This window comes from Geospiza fortis, unplaced genomic scaffold (assembly GCF_000277835.1).
Source record: "Geospiza fortis unplaced genomic scaffold, GeoFor_1.0 scaffold11, whole genome shotgun sequence".
In the NCBI taxonomy this organism is placed as follows: Eukaryota; Metazoa; Chordata; class Aves; order Passeriformes; family Thraupidae; genus Geospiza; species Geospiza fortis.
Genome location: NW_005054304.1, coordinates 15,384,592 through 15,400,233, shown reverse-complemented (window position 1 = coordinate 15,400,233; position 15,642 = coordinate 15,384,592). Strand labels below are relative to the sequence as shown.

The window sequence follows — 15,642 nt, the reverse complement described above, 5'->3', positions numbered from 1 at the left end:
CTGTGGGAGGATGCATAGGGAAGTTACACGCCATCCTTTAATCCAGGCTACAGCACTGGAGAGGTTGGAGATGAGGTGCAAGGAAAGGGTAAGGAGCTGTTGCTGATTCTGTTCTGGGTGCACACAGACAAAATGCACTGAGGCAGGCAGGAGATTTAAAAAAAAACCAAACAAACACCCAACCAACCAATCCCCAAAACCACCCCAAACAAACACAACTTGTATATTTATGTTGTTCCCATCCCGGCATTCTGACTTCCTAAAGCAACTTCATCCACACCATTTGTAAGTGCACATTAGGTAACGAGATGTTTTCTCAGACCTTCTCTTTTTCTCAACCGTAAATTTGCAAGCTGCACTCAGTCCATGTGAAAGCAGAGTCAAATGCCACATGTTGCTGCTTTGCTCCTGGTATCATCACACAGAACTAAGCTGACTACAAATCCAAGAGAAAATGAAAGCATTTTTTGATCAGATTAAATTTTCCAGAAGGGCTTGGAATTGGGGAAGTCTGTTCCTCCTTCCCCCACAAGAGAAAAGTTTGACCTAGAATCAGAAAAGTCAAAAAGCCTTTTTATATTATCACTGGGGTGGAAGGAAAACAAAGAGAATTACCCAGTTCCATTAAAAACAGACCAGGGAATTAGGTCACGAGAGCATTAAGAAGCATTTTCTTTAATAATTCCTGCAAGTTCGCTGAAAAACCTCATGACATTGGAACATTTCAGAGTTGCAACTGTTAACACTTCCATGAAAAGCACTGCTAATAGAGCAAGAGGCAGCAAGCTCTGCTGATTTTTACTTTTCTGGTCCACCAGATTTTTGACCTACCACTAAAAAAACCCTTTTGTGCCTTTTAGTGCAATTTAAAGGCAAGTGGTACTTATTTTCTTCCACAAGTACTTTGACAACAACAGCAGCAGCAGCCATGTTTGAGCGGCAACCCTACAATTCTAAGCGAGTTTAGAAACGTTAAGTAAGGATGGTCAATGTGCAATAAGTATAATGAATTTTCTCTCATATTCTTAATTATATTTTCAGAATACGCAGTACATGTTCCCTGTGTTACTGCAATGGGGAAATTCTCTTTTCAAGGTAAGCCTTATGCATCTACTACAAAAGGACTTAGGCCTTCATATTAAACTCTGAAATCATTGAAATTGTGTCCTGCCAGCCTCAATTTTTCATATTTTGCATTTATGTCAGTGAATGTTTTTGGAGCCATTTTGGATTTGTGCCCCAACTTGATCCTGCTTGGCTGCCAAGGTCACTTGATTGAAATACTAGATTCTCTGAAACCCCATAAACAAGCTACACAAGGTCAGAATGCTCCAACCATGATTAAAGGTAAACGTTAAGCCCATAATGAGCCCAATGAAGCCAACATTCACAATATTTTTCTCATTAGTAAAATCTAGATTTACATACAATAATTTTAAAATAAGAAGCCAGATTTTAACTAGATGTGTTCATTATCTTTGAAATCAAGTAATTTATATTAATGTTTCAGCTGATATTGAAAAGCTTAAGCAATAATTGTATAAACATGGCAGTTGTTGTTACAGAAACACAGACAACATTGTACATTTTTCCTGTGCTTTGATTACTGTTGAATCATATTAAGTAGCATTTAGTCCTTAATTGCTCCCTCACATATATATGTATATTATATATATGAAGATATGTATTAAATTACATAGAGTTTCATTTATGAACAAGATAAATGTTAAAGGTAACCATGACAGTCAGACCATGGAATTCATGTTGGTTTTAAGCAGTATGTTAGCAAAACAAATGCTTTGTGAATTCGGGTTATTCATTGCCTTAGATCTCTGGGTCAGGACCTATGTTTTTTCCCCAGAGTATGAAACTTGACAATAATAGGTTTATATTTCATGAATCAAAGCTACCATGTGCTATCACAATAAAAACATCAGCACATACTCTTGTAGAAACAGTCCTTTTCAGAGAAATTTTGCCTTGTGCTTTAGTGTGAGCTGTATTGGTACTTGAGAATAAGGCATAGAGCACCAAAGTGTGGCACCTAGCAACAGATTTTACAGAATTTGTCCAATATTAGTACATCATTTTGGAGACAAATATATTGGCTCTATCTAGGGTGGTAAAATCCACTCCTTTTGCTTTTGTGTTTCAAGTCAAGCATATTCATGAAAATCCACCCATATATTTGAGAATACTCCTCTTACATATACCCCCAACCATACCTGCTAGAGTATTGCCCTTCCATAGTTGTTCTTGTGAGTATTTAATTGTATTTAATTTCCAAATACCTCATAAGATGAGAATAAATATAATAGTTAATTCCTTTCACTCAGATTTTGCTTAAAACACAACTGAGATTTTGTAACTTGAATAATATTTTTGGCCTCCTGAAATCTTAAACATTAAACTGCTGTTTTTTCATGTTTTTGGAGTTGCCATAAATTGAAGCCACATGAAGTATGTTTTACTCCAGTGTTTCTCCATTTAAGGAAAAGTTAATCAGTACGATCAATCTAGAAATAGCAGATTTGTTTGGAAAGACATCACATGCATGATCTCAATCTTTGCAAAAAACACCATCCTAATTTTTTGCCCATCATAGTATGAATTTCCATTTGCAGGTAGAGTCAGTCACAAGCTCCATCCTCCATCGATGATTAGTTCATTACCAGTCACATACGCAGACTGAAATTACATAAAATAAACAATGATTTCAAGTAATTTTTCATGGCTATTAATTACAGGGAAACACTTTTTTTAAATTAAAAAATATGCTTTATTTTTATACACTTTTTTTTGGTTTTACAAAAATACCTGAGTAAGTAATATAATATCTAAATAGAAACAAACATAGAAATTGAAGCCTTCTACTTAATTCAAGGAAGTGTGGCAAAAGTATTACTAGAGGCATTAGGATGAGAATGCATCCTGAGAGTACAAATTTAAAAAAGCTAGACTTTAGATATTTTACCTGCAGGAGTAAATACCTCACACTGTGATGTTATTAGGTCTGTTCAGCTGAGCAGAATCTGACCAGGTCAGCCAATAATTATAATGGGACCTAACTAAAAACTTACATTATATGGATAGTGGGGTAAGCAACTGAGCTGTTGACATTCTTATGTCACTGCTGAAACATGCTGAATACATTGAAAAAGTGGAATTCTGTTTACACACCACTGAAAACCCTGTGAGCAGACTGGAAAAATTATTAGCATTGTGGAAATACTAAACCCAAGATGAAATTGAGAAACAGACTACTGATAGATAGCAACGTTAATACTGAACTAAATCCACTGAAGTATTTTGACATGGACGTTAGGACTGCTGGACATGTCCGGACAAATCCAGTCCAGTTTCTAGTCTCAGTAAATTCATAGCAGCTCAAATAACATTGGTGTGTGCTCATTAGTGTTGGTGCTGTTTGCAGTGGTCATCTGGAGTCTGGTGTGTAATATCAACAGTGGGTCTGTTGTTTTCCTTTTGCTGGGATGGCAGATTCACCCTGACCATTAGCTAAAATCTCCAGCAGCTCTACTAATTCTACCTCCTTAAAACATGATCTAGCCACGGTGCAAGATTGGTAAAGCTGACAAGCTGGGGTCAGCCAGTTTGCTCAGGTGACATGCACCCACCAGGCTGTGGCACCAAATACATAATGCCTTGCAATCACTGTCAACATTCTGAACACCTTTTGTATTGCAGGATGAACTCAGTAAAAGAACATAGTTTGGTTTTTATTTTTGTTATAATCCAGCTCAAAGAGAATGGAAATTGTCCTGAAACAAATACCCTCTTTACTGGCAAGTAACAAAGTAGTATGGGATTCTATGACAGGACATTTCATTGTCTATACTTACTTCATCAGAGGCCAGGTACACAAAGAGATGGGCCACTTCTTCTGCAGTAGCCATCCTGCCAGTCTTCTGTCTGGCCAGAAAGTCCTTCAGTGCCTGGATATGCAAGAGCATTTGGTATATCAAAAATAAAAACCCAATTATTTTTACCTACTGACATCTACAAAGCAGTATTGGAAACAGGCTTCTAGTCATAACTTCCTTTAGGGCATTAAGTAAGGAATTAAAGCTGGAAAAACATAAAGTCAACAGGGATGTAAATTTCAGGTTGAAAAAAATAAGGAGAGTTTTAGAAAGCAGCTAAATCTCTTATTCTAGAATAAAGCCAACATAAAATCCTTCTTCCTTTGGTGGTAGATATTTCCATGCCCTTCAAATATGAACTTGCCATTATCTATTGTTGGATGATTAAGCATCCCAAATAATGTGGAAATGCATAGGCCAGAGTGCTCTGTCTGTGCTGTTTTTGCATTTCCTTGTGGCTGACACATGCCTCAATAGAAAACGTCCTCTGCTTTTGCACTGGATACTGTAACCAACACTTGGAGTTGCTTCCATGGATGAGAGCCCCTGTGCATTCGCTAACCAATATTATCCTTCTGAGGCTTCAGTTCTGGTCTGGCTGTAAGACTTCTGTCTCGAGTTCAAGCTGACCACACTTTCAAAGGAGACAGCAATATTAAGTTATCCTCAGTAGTCTGAAATTGAGGACATTCTTGAAAATGGGCAGAAGTGCAGCTATATACTATTTTTTAGAAGAGAGTTAAACATATATACATGTGACCAAGCTAATAAATTGCTTTCTCACCTGTTCTGGGTTAGGCCGGGCTTGGATTCTTTCCCGTAAAGATGGTGTGTCAACAGTTCCTAAGCAAAATTTTAAATTCAGTGTTAAAAATCAACTGCATCAGCAATCACAACAAAAGTCTATTTGTTGTATTCGTATGTCTTAACACCTACGTGTAACTTTGCAATATAATTCAGGAGAAAGACTGTAAAGCCACCAATAAAGCAGAGAATTTTAAATTTCTGTAGAAGGCAAGAGTTTTGAGAATTAGATTCAATACTTTTTATATGGTTAAACAATGGTCAGACTGTTAGTTAGCTCTTGCCTACTTCTAACTTCTGAGACTGCATCTTTGAAAAGAACCATTCAGTTACTGTGTAATGTATGTGTAAAGTGCAGATACTAGGTTAATCAGACTAAACATCCAGTTTAACCACAGAATAACAACTTTTCTATATTAAGCCTTTCAAGCATGCTCTGTTCTTGTAGACTGCTGGTAACTTCAGTTACCGTTTGCAAGTCTATTCTTTGTTAAAAAAGCCAGACTCAATCTGGCCTTGTAGCATCTGCTCCTAGATCACAGGATAATGTAAAAACACTTACCAGGGCATACGCAGTTGCATCTGATGCCTTGTTCAATGAAATCAGCAGCCACAGCCTTTGTTAGCCCAATAACTGCTGCCTTTGAGGAACTGTAGGCACACCTGTTCACAACTCCTAACAGAAGGTCCATGTCAAGGCAGCACAGAAACAGAGTTATAAAGGAAAAAAGGGCCAAGATTGTTCAATATACACCTGCTTCTGGACTCCAGCATTTCCTGTAGCAGCTGTAGCCTCTCCATAATGGCAGGCTAGCTGGAATGCCAACTGCCAAAATTCTACTCAGGTATACCTCAGAGGAAAGCACACAATCTTTCAATAGTGTAAGCCTGGGGACTTGTCTAGAAAACGTAACAAGCAGCAAAGATTTAGGAACAGCAGAAATCCATCTGTTAGTCATGATCAGGCTTCTTTTGAAAGCATAGTTACAGCACTTTTGTAGTTGTCATTTCTTCATTATATCTCTGAAGAACACATGTACCAAGATATCACTGGAAGTCATATCATTTTAGTAAATAAATACTGGTGAAAAGGATTCGTTCACTTTTTTCCCCTAACTGGTCCCTCCACAGGATTTAGAAATAGCTTTAAATTTAGAACGTCCTCCAAGTTCAAAGTTGCACAATATTTATATTGTATATCCATCACCTTAAAGATTTATATGAGGAACTCTAGCAAGCTACTGACCTTTGATGCTGGATGCCACAGAAGACATATTTATAATATTTCCAGATTTCTGTTTAAGCATCTGCAAAGAGAGTACTTATGTCACTCAAATGCAAACTGTTTTGTCATCTGCAGGTTCAGCAAAAAGCCCACAGCCACTCAGAGAACAGCCCTACATGCACTTGATACCCAGGGCAACAAAGGTCACTTGACGTGGGTAGGTGCCATTGACTGAAGCAGTAAAGCAGAGTAGGAAATTCTCACTTGTTCCCTGAGCCATGTCAGGATTGAAGATGCTGGAAAGGATTTTTTTCTTAGGTTGCCACCTATTAGTCATTGCCCTCTGTCACGACAGTAAGTTATACCACACAGACATCTGCCCATACCATCTACCAATGCAGCAACTCACTGATCCCACTCAAACTCTTCTTGTTTTGGAGAAGACTAAAGCACAACACTTTAGCATCTATGAATTGTAATTTTCTTCAAGTTACAACCTTTTTAGGCATCCTAAAATCTGATATGCCTGAAGTTCTTAAAAACCCTCAAATTTTGAAAATTAAGTTCAGCTAAGAAAAAAACCACCCCCAAACAAACAAAAAACCCAACCAACCAAGCAAAAAGAACTGGAACAATACTGAAAATAGTAGTTATCATCCAGTCATAGTCACAGCTTTCAAATCTAGCCTTTGCATTTATGGGAATGCAAACACCTTATTCGGTCCACAAGGTTTTGTAGACCCAAAACTAGTGATTATGGAAAAACCAAGAAGCATCTTGGAGCTGCTACATTCACTGAGCTGTTGTGCTCTAATCAGCATCCCTGAATTTTTTCACCAGATAGTCTCCAGAGCTGTACAAAATTCATATTAATATAGATGATTTATTAATACTTTGTAGCAGTGGTACTGTGCAGCTGTGTGCTGTAGTAGAATACATTAGCACTGTATTGCAATGACTCCATCACTACTCTGCATAAAGTCTGAAGTATTTTAACTAGTTTACATATGCAACTCCCCAGATAAATCCTCTCTACCATATCCTTTGGATAAATTGTCTACTTGAAATATTATGCAATGAAGAGAATGTTTAATAGTAGGATTACTGTACTCTAAGGGCCCCCCTATCCAAAGTGGCACGCTTGTATTTTGTACGCTGCCACAGTGGCAGCAACTCTGATCTGTCACACTTTAAACAAGGCAGCAGAGACTAAAAGTCATGGGCAGCCAAGCCTTGCCTTGGGGAGGAATGTCTTGATCATCAGGTACATGCTGCGAACATTGAGGTTCATCGTGAAGTCCCAGTCTTGCTCCTCACACTCCAGAATGGTTCCATGATGAACAAACCTAGAATGAGTGCATGAAGTGGATTACTGTCTGTGGCTTACATTTCTGTGACTCTTTTTCCACCGCTGTTTTGTAGCAATTCACTTTTCCAACCTTTAAAAGAGGGAGATAAGAGCTCCTTTGAAGAATGCAAGCAGCAGTGTATTTCTTCTGGTAAATATCAAGGATACAAAGCAGACTCAATACGTGCAACAAAATGATTGGCAACAGAAGAACCAAAAAAAAGCAGGAGCAGACTGTTAGGCTTTGTTCACTGTTGTGCTAGAAGGGGCAAAGCCATCAGTACAGGGTACCCATAGAGTGAGGAAAACACAAGTTCCAGAGCTGTTTTATCTTGGCCTGGGTTATGTGGTTGTGCAAAAAAAGTTTCGTTTTGATGGAAACACATGGAGGTTTCTATTAAGAGTATAAAATCCATTAAAACATAACAAATAAAATGCATTAAAGTAATAGAAAGTAGTTCTGGAGGACAGGGAAAACTGGAAAAACAGTAGTAGCAAAGAGATTCTGGTTACCCTGCAATGTTACAGAGGACATCAATCTTTTCAATCTCCTTGGCCAGATTTTCTATCTGCTCCTTTTTGGTGACATCCAGAACCCGTATTTGAATGCCTAGAAAAAACACAGCATTTGTTTCAATGTATTTAATTGAGGATTGGCTGAGTATTTTTCTGATGTGCTGAGGATAGCACTTACAATTCAATTCACTCAATGATTAAGTTAGTGCAGCAGTTAATCTGGGACAGCATATGATGCTATTTAAAATTTCAGGAGACAATTAAAATGATCAACTGTTTTAATTGTTATACAGCATGACAAGCAGATGAGCTAGCTTAATTTACTATAAAAACATTTCAAATAAGTTTGAATTCCACTATAGTCTCACACAGAAGAATTAGAGAACTTATATAATCATAATAAACTTTCACATTCGTTATCATAGAATAACACCTGGAACTAGTTACATGTGTCTTACAGTCCCACTACATGCCACATTCTCATGTGTAGTTGATGATATTATGAATGAGCTTTATGTAATTTAATTAACAAAGAAAAATTATTTTGCATAAACTATTAAAATCATGAGGGCAGTCACACTGGAACAGGGCCCTGCAGATGAAATTCCATCCTTAGAGATGTTCAGAACTTAATTAAACATAGCCCTGAGCAACCTGCTCTAACCAGTGCCACTTCGAGCACTAGATAGAACTACATGGCCTCCCAAAGTCTAACCCAACAGATATGATTCCATGAAACAGTGTAAAGCTGTCTGTAAAGCATCTGAGTATTGTCAAAGGAGAACTTGATTTGAAATGGATAAAAACCTGGGTTTTTTTGAAACCAAAGCAACAAGCTTTGGTTTCCATGAAAAGGCTTTCTGTGCCTTAGTTAAATGTAGAGACACTTTTGAAGAGATTTGTGCATTCGATCAGACTACAGGCTGGTGATTAACATCACATTGGAATTACCTCTCCTGGATAAAATTCAAAGACCTCAAAGTGCCAAGTCTTGATGAATTATAGATTGACTAATCTTATGTCTAAAGGATGGAAATGGCTCTGAGTATATGGAAAATTATTTCTTTCCTTGTGAGCATACTAGCAGAGGAAAAAAATGTAACATTTTCCCAAATACCCTCAGAAGGAACCTGAAAAGCCCTCAAGTTCACAAACAATTACAAAGGGATTTCTTGTTGTGAGCTCCAGTTGGCAGAGCCTGATAGTCATGCTAAAAGTTGTGCCAGCTGTGGTTTTGTGTATTTTACTGTCAGCCTTCAGTAGGAATTCTTTAAATCCACTTTCTTCTCTCAAATCAAGTTAGAAGCATTGTCAACTGTGAACTATATCCAAGTCTTATTTTTATTTCAATATTGAAAAGATACTTTTTAACGTAATATCCCACTTGTGATTAGAAACACACCTGTGCGGAACCTGCTTCTTGAAGCATGTTCCTGTGGTGGCAGTACAAAAACAACCTTCAGGCCTGAACATTTATACCAACAGGATAGGCATATCTAGTGTTGCTAGAATTACTTTTCTGAAGATGTATGGATTCTGCAGCACAGTAAGGAATGCATTAAAAGGACAAGACAAGTATGGACCATAGAAATGCAAGACACTAGGTCTACCTTTTTGTATACTGGGATGTTCTCTTGGTCAGAGAAAAAAACATCCCATGCCTTCCAGAGTGATGCACCTGATAATTAGCCTAGTGAAGGCAAAATGGGTGCTGATCTAAAAAACATCAACTTCTTCTGTGACACAAGAAAATCAGTCATTCCACATATCCGGAATAACACTCTGATACGCTGATGTTGCAATATTTTTACGTGGCAAATCTCTGTTCTTTCACACCACAGCATAAAGCAATGCAAACATCAGAAGAACTAGTCTGGATATTTTCTTTTTTTGCGTCTTTTTCAAGTTTTCCTATCCTCAAAATGTATCTCAGACAGCCTACACAAAACTTGTAAGAGCTGAACTAATGCCTGATGTAGGGCCATTTACCTGGATATTTCCCCAGTTCTTGCAGTTTAGACTCATTGATGTCTGTAGCAATGACTTTGGCTCCTTCTTTAGCAAAAGCCTGGAGAACACAGAAACAATTTATATTTAGATATTCCAGGTCATACCAGAAATAAAATCTGTTTTCTTTTCAGGTGCTTTTTGGCTTGAAATAGGAGCCAAGCCAAGCTGAAGGCAGCTGATCTCTAAGTCTTCATTCTGGGCATATCAGGGAGTTGCAGACAACTATTTAACTTTGTGTGATAAGACAGATTTAAGGTGTTTTCCCTAAAGGAAGGAATCCATAAATAAAATATAAGAACAGTAACCAGACTAAGATAATGGAAATTATTATTGCCCTTATTAGCTGCAGTAACAAGCAATAGGGCTAGACCTATCTGTATTGTTAGATTTAAATCTAATTTAAATCTATTGTTAGATTTAAAGTTACAAAATTTGACAGGTAAAGGCAGAAGTCGTAAACCAGGATTTTTAAAACAAATTCCTTTGTATCCAAGTAATTGGAATAGAACAATATTAAAAGCAGCACGACTTTTGATATTTAACCAGAGACACTGCTTCATTCTTGACAGACTCCTCAGAAGCCTCTTTTTATTGTAATTCCTGATAAATCAACAGCTAAGGAAGTAAAGTCTGTCAAAAGTATTCTGACATCTTGGACTCTAGCCCCTTATCTTCAAAATAGGTGTCCCAAGTGCAGCTTAAGAGGATAGTGACATTAACCATAGCAGCCTTCCATGGTTGGTTGGGTATTTATGAAGTGAAACCAGCAGGAGGATTACATGAATTACTCAGTCCAAGGAGCAGGTAAGCCAAGATCAGCAGTCTTCTGTGTTCTCAGCCAGGGTAATGAGAAAGTAACCAGCCTGGCAAAAATGCTACAGGAGCTTTTCCTGAGCTGTTAATTACATTACAGAGATAACAAGATAATGCTACTGGGTTTTTTATTTGCCATGGAAAGGGGAAGTAGCAGGAGAAGAACTGGTCAAAAGGAGTTATAAGCTAACTGGAAAGTTAATACATACCTTAAATTCTGTTTAACAGTAATCACACAAAATTTGTAAAGAGTTTCTTACAGTTGCTCATTGTGAACAATGTGCTAGTATCATGTGAACTTGGTTTTGTCAGTCATGAAAATAGGTAAAATGCCTTGGCTTTGCTGTAAGGGATCCTCACAGTATCCAGCCTTAGACCAGGAAATACTCCCTCTATCATCTCTATTTTCTCCCAGAACAAAGCAACAGAGATGCTGAATAAAAGGTACAGGCAGTACCAACCATATATTGTTAAAAAAAGCAGACGCAGCTGTCCTCAAATCTGGTTCTTATCCTTGTCTAACATCTCCACTCAGAGTTGAAGATTTTCATAAATTGAAACAGCGCAAAGCCTGCATGATACACCATACCGGCTACATTATTCCCTGATTTTTTCACTGTGTGCTTCTAGCATCATCTGTGGTTTATTAATTCAAGAACTGGTTTGGAGCAGGTGTCACTGGACAAGCTAGAATGAGAGACCTTGCACAGGCCCAGCAGAACAAACATTTTCCAACTTACAATAGCAGCTGCTCGGCCAATGCCCTGTGCTGCTGCAGACAACAGGATGACCTTCCCATCCAGCCGCCCCATGGTGCTGACCTGCACGGGATGGCACAGAAATTTAACAAACAAGCCAACACCATCCCCGCCCTCCAGGAATCAGATGCAAACACATTCTCAAAACTAGACACAATCCAGGGTGTACCTCTGCCATCACAATTGTCCTGTGACCCTCAGTTTTCCAGAGTTCTGAGAGGCAGGGCTGCCCCATCTTTTTCTTTTTTTTAGTTGTACATAAAGGGTCTCAAAAAGTCAAAAGGCATTTGAGCTCAGAAGTTAAGCTTCATTATAACAGAAATTGGATTTTATTTTTTCTTAAACATGCTGTAAAAGCCTGGGACAAAAAAAAAAAAAAAAAAAGCCAGGATGAAACAGCAGTACAATTATTCGTGATCTAGTGTTTCCACTATCCGTGGTATTCTCAGAAAGCAGGTCTGTCTTCTGTTTCTCTACAAACTTTTCCATGTCCTAGACTGCAATACATTCCACACAATGCCCTGGCCTTGGTATGTGCCCTCAGTTGTCTTAGGAATCCTCCAGCACAGCCGGCTCCCAATCCCAGTGAAGCAGGAAAGTGTGGGGAGAATGAAGCCCCCAGTCTTGCCTCTTGTTCCCTGTTCTCAGAGAACACTGAGTGTGCCTGGAGCAGTAGGGAACCTCTTGGAGCTGCTACCTTAGCCTAGGTGGAGCAGCCAAAAGGCAAAATACAGCCTTGTTCAAGTGCTGTGTTAGGTTTAACGAAATACCGCATACAAAAATGCAGGCAAACAAGTGAAAACAAATACCAAATCTCAAAGAACTTCCTAAAAAGTGAGGTCCCTATGTTCTAGCATCAGTGAAGTATCTGGAGTTTGTTAATTGGGTTCCTTATAAGCAAAACTGCTGCATCTCATACTCCTCCAAGCAACTTCATCTATGTAGATATGGGTGTTGAAAGGTGTCATAAGAACAAAGTCCTTAAATATACACATAAATCCAACACACCTAGTACTTCACTGGGAAATTAAAGGTACGATAATCTTCCCTATGTTAGTAGCCAGTGCTGTCCTCTAGGGATGTTCAAATCCATGCTGTGACTCAGATTACTGAGTCAAATTTAGTATCCTACTTTTTGAATAAATTATTCTTTTATTTTGATCAGAAATTCTGTTTTGTTAGATGTTTTTCCTAACAAAATTGCACCAAAACTGTTTCCTGAAGGTTACACATTTAACAAATGAGACTTCTGAAGCAACATAATGGAAGAATTTTTTTTCTTTCCAAAAGCCACCCAGACCAGTTCAAGTAATTCCCCAAAATGCCTTAACACATGGGAAGCAAAATGCATTATAAATACATTTTTCAATCTAACAGTCAGGTTTTGTGAACATTTGCCATACTGATTCTATGAAGCCTTCACAAATAAATATTAATACAGTCACTCACCAAGAGATCTAGAACAGCTTTGCTATATTCACCGACCCTTGTACAAAAGGAAGTTCTGTGGTTTTTGTTTTCCCTGTGCTTGTTGGGATTTGTAGTCCAACTGCTAAGTTTCTCTAGACGAACGTAATTTCCTGTTGAAATATTGAGATGCTGCCATCTAGTGAAACTGAGGATTTTTTAAAAAAAGTGATTTTTCTCCTGCACATGAAAGGACACAAAAGTACCACCAGCATTAGCTGACTCTTACAATGGGAATTCAAGAGATCAGTAGGACTCCCACCAAAAGGCCACAAACCTGTTTTTCCAAGCAATGTCTTTCTACAATGTAAATTATCAAATTCCAAACCAGGACAAAACTTATGTGAATATTTTTTTATTGTTGTTAAACTGGAGATTTGCCAACTTAGCTTTTGTTTCTGGTGGTTTAACTTGCATATGTTAAAGCAGAATTAATGTCATTAGACTGAAAAATTCTAGAACAAACTAATTTAGCTATAAGCTTACACCAGACTTAAAACTACCTGATAGTATTATTAAGGAATTTGGTGTCCTGCCTAAACATCAGTTAGTTCTCACAAAAGCCAATTCTGTGGATAAAATGGCACACACATACACAAAAGTTCAGTTTATCCTGTCTTTCTGCTAGGGTTTTCTTTCTTTTTAAAGCTTTATAAATCAGCTCCCCAGTAAACAAAACCTGTAATAACTTAGTTTGCTGAAAGCATTTATCCTTCTGCCCCTAAGCTTTTGCTACCTGTTGCAATAAGTTTCTGCTTTTTTTAGTTCAATCACCAGAAAAATCACCAAACCTAGTTGTTCCAAGCAAGTAATAATTAACAAAAAAACCAATGGAAATTGTATATAGAAGAGGTAGATCTATATATACACCTTCTTTCCCAATTCTGGAAGAAAAAAAAAATCAGTCTAATTCATTTATTAGAACAACAAAATGCAGGTGGCCAAAGAAAATCTCGTTCATCATAGTGGGGAAAAAAAAAAGTAACAAACCAAACCAAACAAAAAAAAAACCAACCCAAAACAAACCCAGAACACTTCCAACCCACCTCAAAAAAAAAAAAAAAAGGAAAAAAAAAGAAACCACCACAGACCTACCAGCACTTTGTATTTATCCTTATCCCTGTCAGAAAATAAATACCTGTGGCTGTAGTCAGAAAGAAGACATTGCAATGCCCAACTCTGTAATGGTATTTGGAACCTGTATCATCATGCCTTTAAAAGCTTTCCAAAACACATTCCAGACCAGAGATTGAGATAAATCCTTGCAAATTACAGGTACAGTAGTTGGCAGTTTTCAGGTATTCAAAGTAAATAGAAAGTTGCATTCTTTACTAAAGTAGTACCTCCATCAGGTATATAATCCTTGTGTGACTCCCCCAGTTCCAGTAACTACTGAATGCTCAGGAATATGTCAGTGGAGCCATCTGCTTGTCAGTTTGGGTGACCCAAACAGGACCTAGCATCACAGAGATTTATTCCTATAAAATAAGGATGATGCTTTTGATGCAGGTATCTTCCTTAGCTATGACTTTCTCATGTCATGGTGATGATTTCATCCTTAATGGAGTTGATCACATGTTCTGAGTGCCCAACTCCTGTTTAGTTGGTAATGGTGGGCAGGAAAGAGAGGAGGATCTATATTTTAGCCTTCCACCATTTTCTGATAGACCCAAAGAATTAAATAAAACTCTGACAATAGTAAATTTCTGCACAAGTAATTACTGCAGAAGGTTATAGAGGATGGAGACAAGAAGAATAATAATGATGGAAGTGATGAAATCAGTATAAAAGACTAATTTGGTAACATTTAGACACAATGTTGCAGTCAGCATCCCTGGATCATAGCACAAGTGAACAGCAAAACCATTTTTACATATTTAACACAATAAACTTTATTGTCAAGTTAAAATTTCTTATATAAAACATACAAAATGTAGGTCTCACAATATAGATAAGTAGGTTAATAAGAGTCCATCTTGCCCCAATGATCTGGTTTGTTTTCCCTTCACTAGAGAAGCAGAAGAGTGTGAAATCCACTGCTTACTATTCAAAAAAAGTCCAATAGACAACTTCAGACAGGTATATTGAAAAATGATGCAAAATTCAAAGTTACTCACTGTACCATAATTGGCTGAGTTGCAGAAACTTTAAAGGAGTTTAAGAGGAGCCCTTGATTGTGTGCTCTACAAACACAAGATCAGTAACTTCGGTTGCAGTGACCAAAGAAGTCAAGATTGTGGTGAAAATGCAGTTTTTGTTGGCCTAAAGAAAGTATGGTATAAAAACCACATGCTAAGAAACAAAAATAGTATTTCTTGCCAAGTCAACAGCACTCTGAAGATAGAAATATCAACACCTCAGAAAAGGGCTGTTTTAGGAATGACAGAACGAAAAGTTTGAGACTGAGAAGTTTCACAGTAGATTAGTTTGTGATCCATTCCTTTTTCCCTTTTTTTCCCCAATACTTTAGCTTCTCTTTCCCATGAAAAAAATCCACACCAAAACACCAAAGTTGAATATCAGCAGCTTAGCAGGTTGTGGGGCAACATCTGTTTTTTCATCTTTGTCCTCATATTCCAGCTTTCCAAGTTGTGGGAAGTAGAAACTCCAAGACAGCAAAGATGGAAGCAGCTGTTGGTTTTTAACCTGAAGCAATTTTCTTTTGTATATGCAGATCCTGGCTGTAGGCACTGTAAGGGCAGCTTACAACAGAGCATCTTTACTGGGTGCTGCAGTCAGGGGCTTTATCTCTGTCCGAAGTCCCAAACAAGTGCCTAAGATGTTCTTCTGTGGACTCTGTGCCCTCAGGTCGTGTAT

General features: G+C 37.8%; 2 protein-coding genes across 2 annotated transcripts in view; both read right to left on the bottom strand.

The window, feature by feature from the left end:
- Nucleotides 1–643: 643 nt before the first annotated feature.
- On the bottom strand, nt 644–12,874 carry BDH2 (3-hydroxybutyrate dehydrogenase 2). The gene is made up of 10 exons (XM_005418176.2): nt 12,808–12,874; nt 11,341–11,421; nt 9,767–9,845; nt 7,775–7,871; nt 7,151–7,259; nt 5,935–5,995; nt 5,251–5,364; nt 4,669–4,727; nt 3,864–3,956; nt 644–2,688 (listed from the first exon to the last, which is right to left on the bottom strand). Exons 2-10 carry the CDS (start codon nt 11,410–11,412, stop codon nt 2,635–2,637), a joined length of 738 nt encoding a protein of 245 aa, XP_005418233.1. The 5' UTR covers nt 11,413–11,421; nt 12,808–12,874; the 3' UTR covers nt 644–2,634.
- A 1,817-nt stretch (nt 12,875–14,691) lies between these two features.
- Nucleotides 14,692–15,642, bottom strand: part of CENPE (centromere protein E) — a 38,498-nt gene continuing 37,547 nt past the window's right edge. The window contains exon 46 of the mRNA XM_031066496.1: nt 14,692–15,642. Within this exon, the coding sequence (XP_030922356.1) occupies nt 15,545–15,642 (98 nt within the window). The 3' untranslated portion in view covers nt 14,692–15,544.

What these genes read in the sequence shown, in the direction of transcription:
- BDH2 (XM_005418176.2), bottom strand. Translation starts at nt 11,412, where the DNA reads ATGGGGCGGCTGGATGGGAAGGTCATCCTGTTGTCTGCAGCAGCACAG. An exon ending in CCCGGCCTAACCCAGAACAG is followed by an intron (nt 3,957 to 4,668) that starts GTGAGAAAGCAA and finishes TTGCATATCCAG; the next exon opens with GCACTGAAGGACTTTCTGGC. An exon ending in TGTACCTGGCCTCTGATGAA is followed by an intron (nt 2,689 to 3,863) that starts GTAAGTATAGAC and finishes ATGTAATTTCAG; the next exon opens with TCTGCGTATGTGACTGGTAA.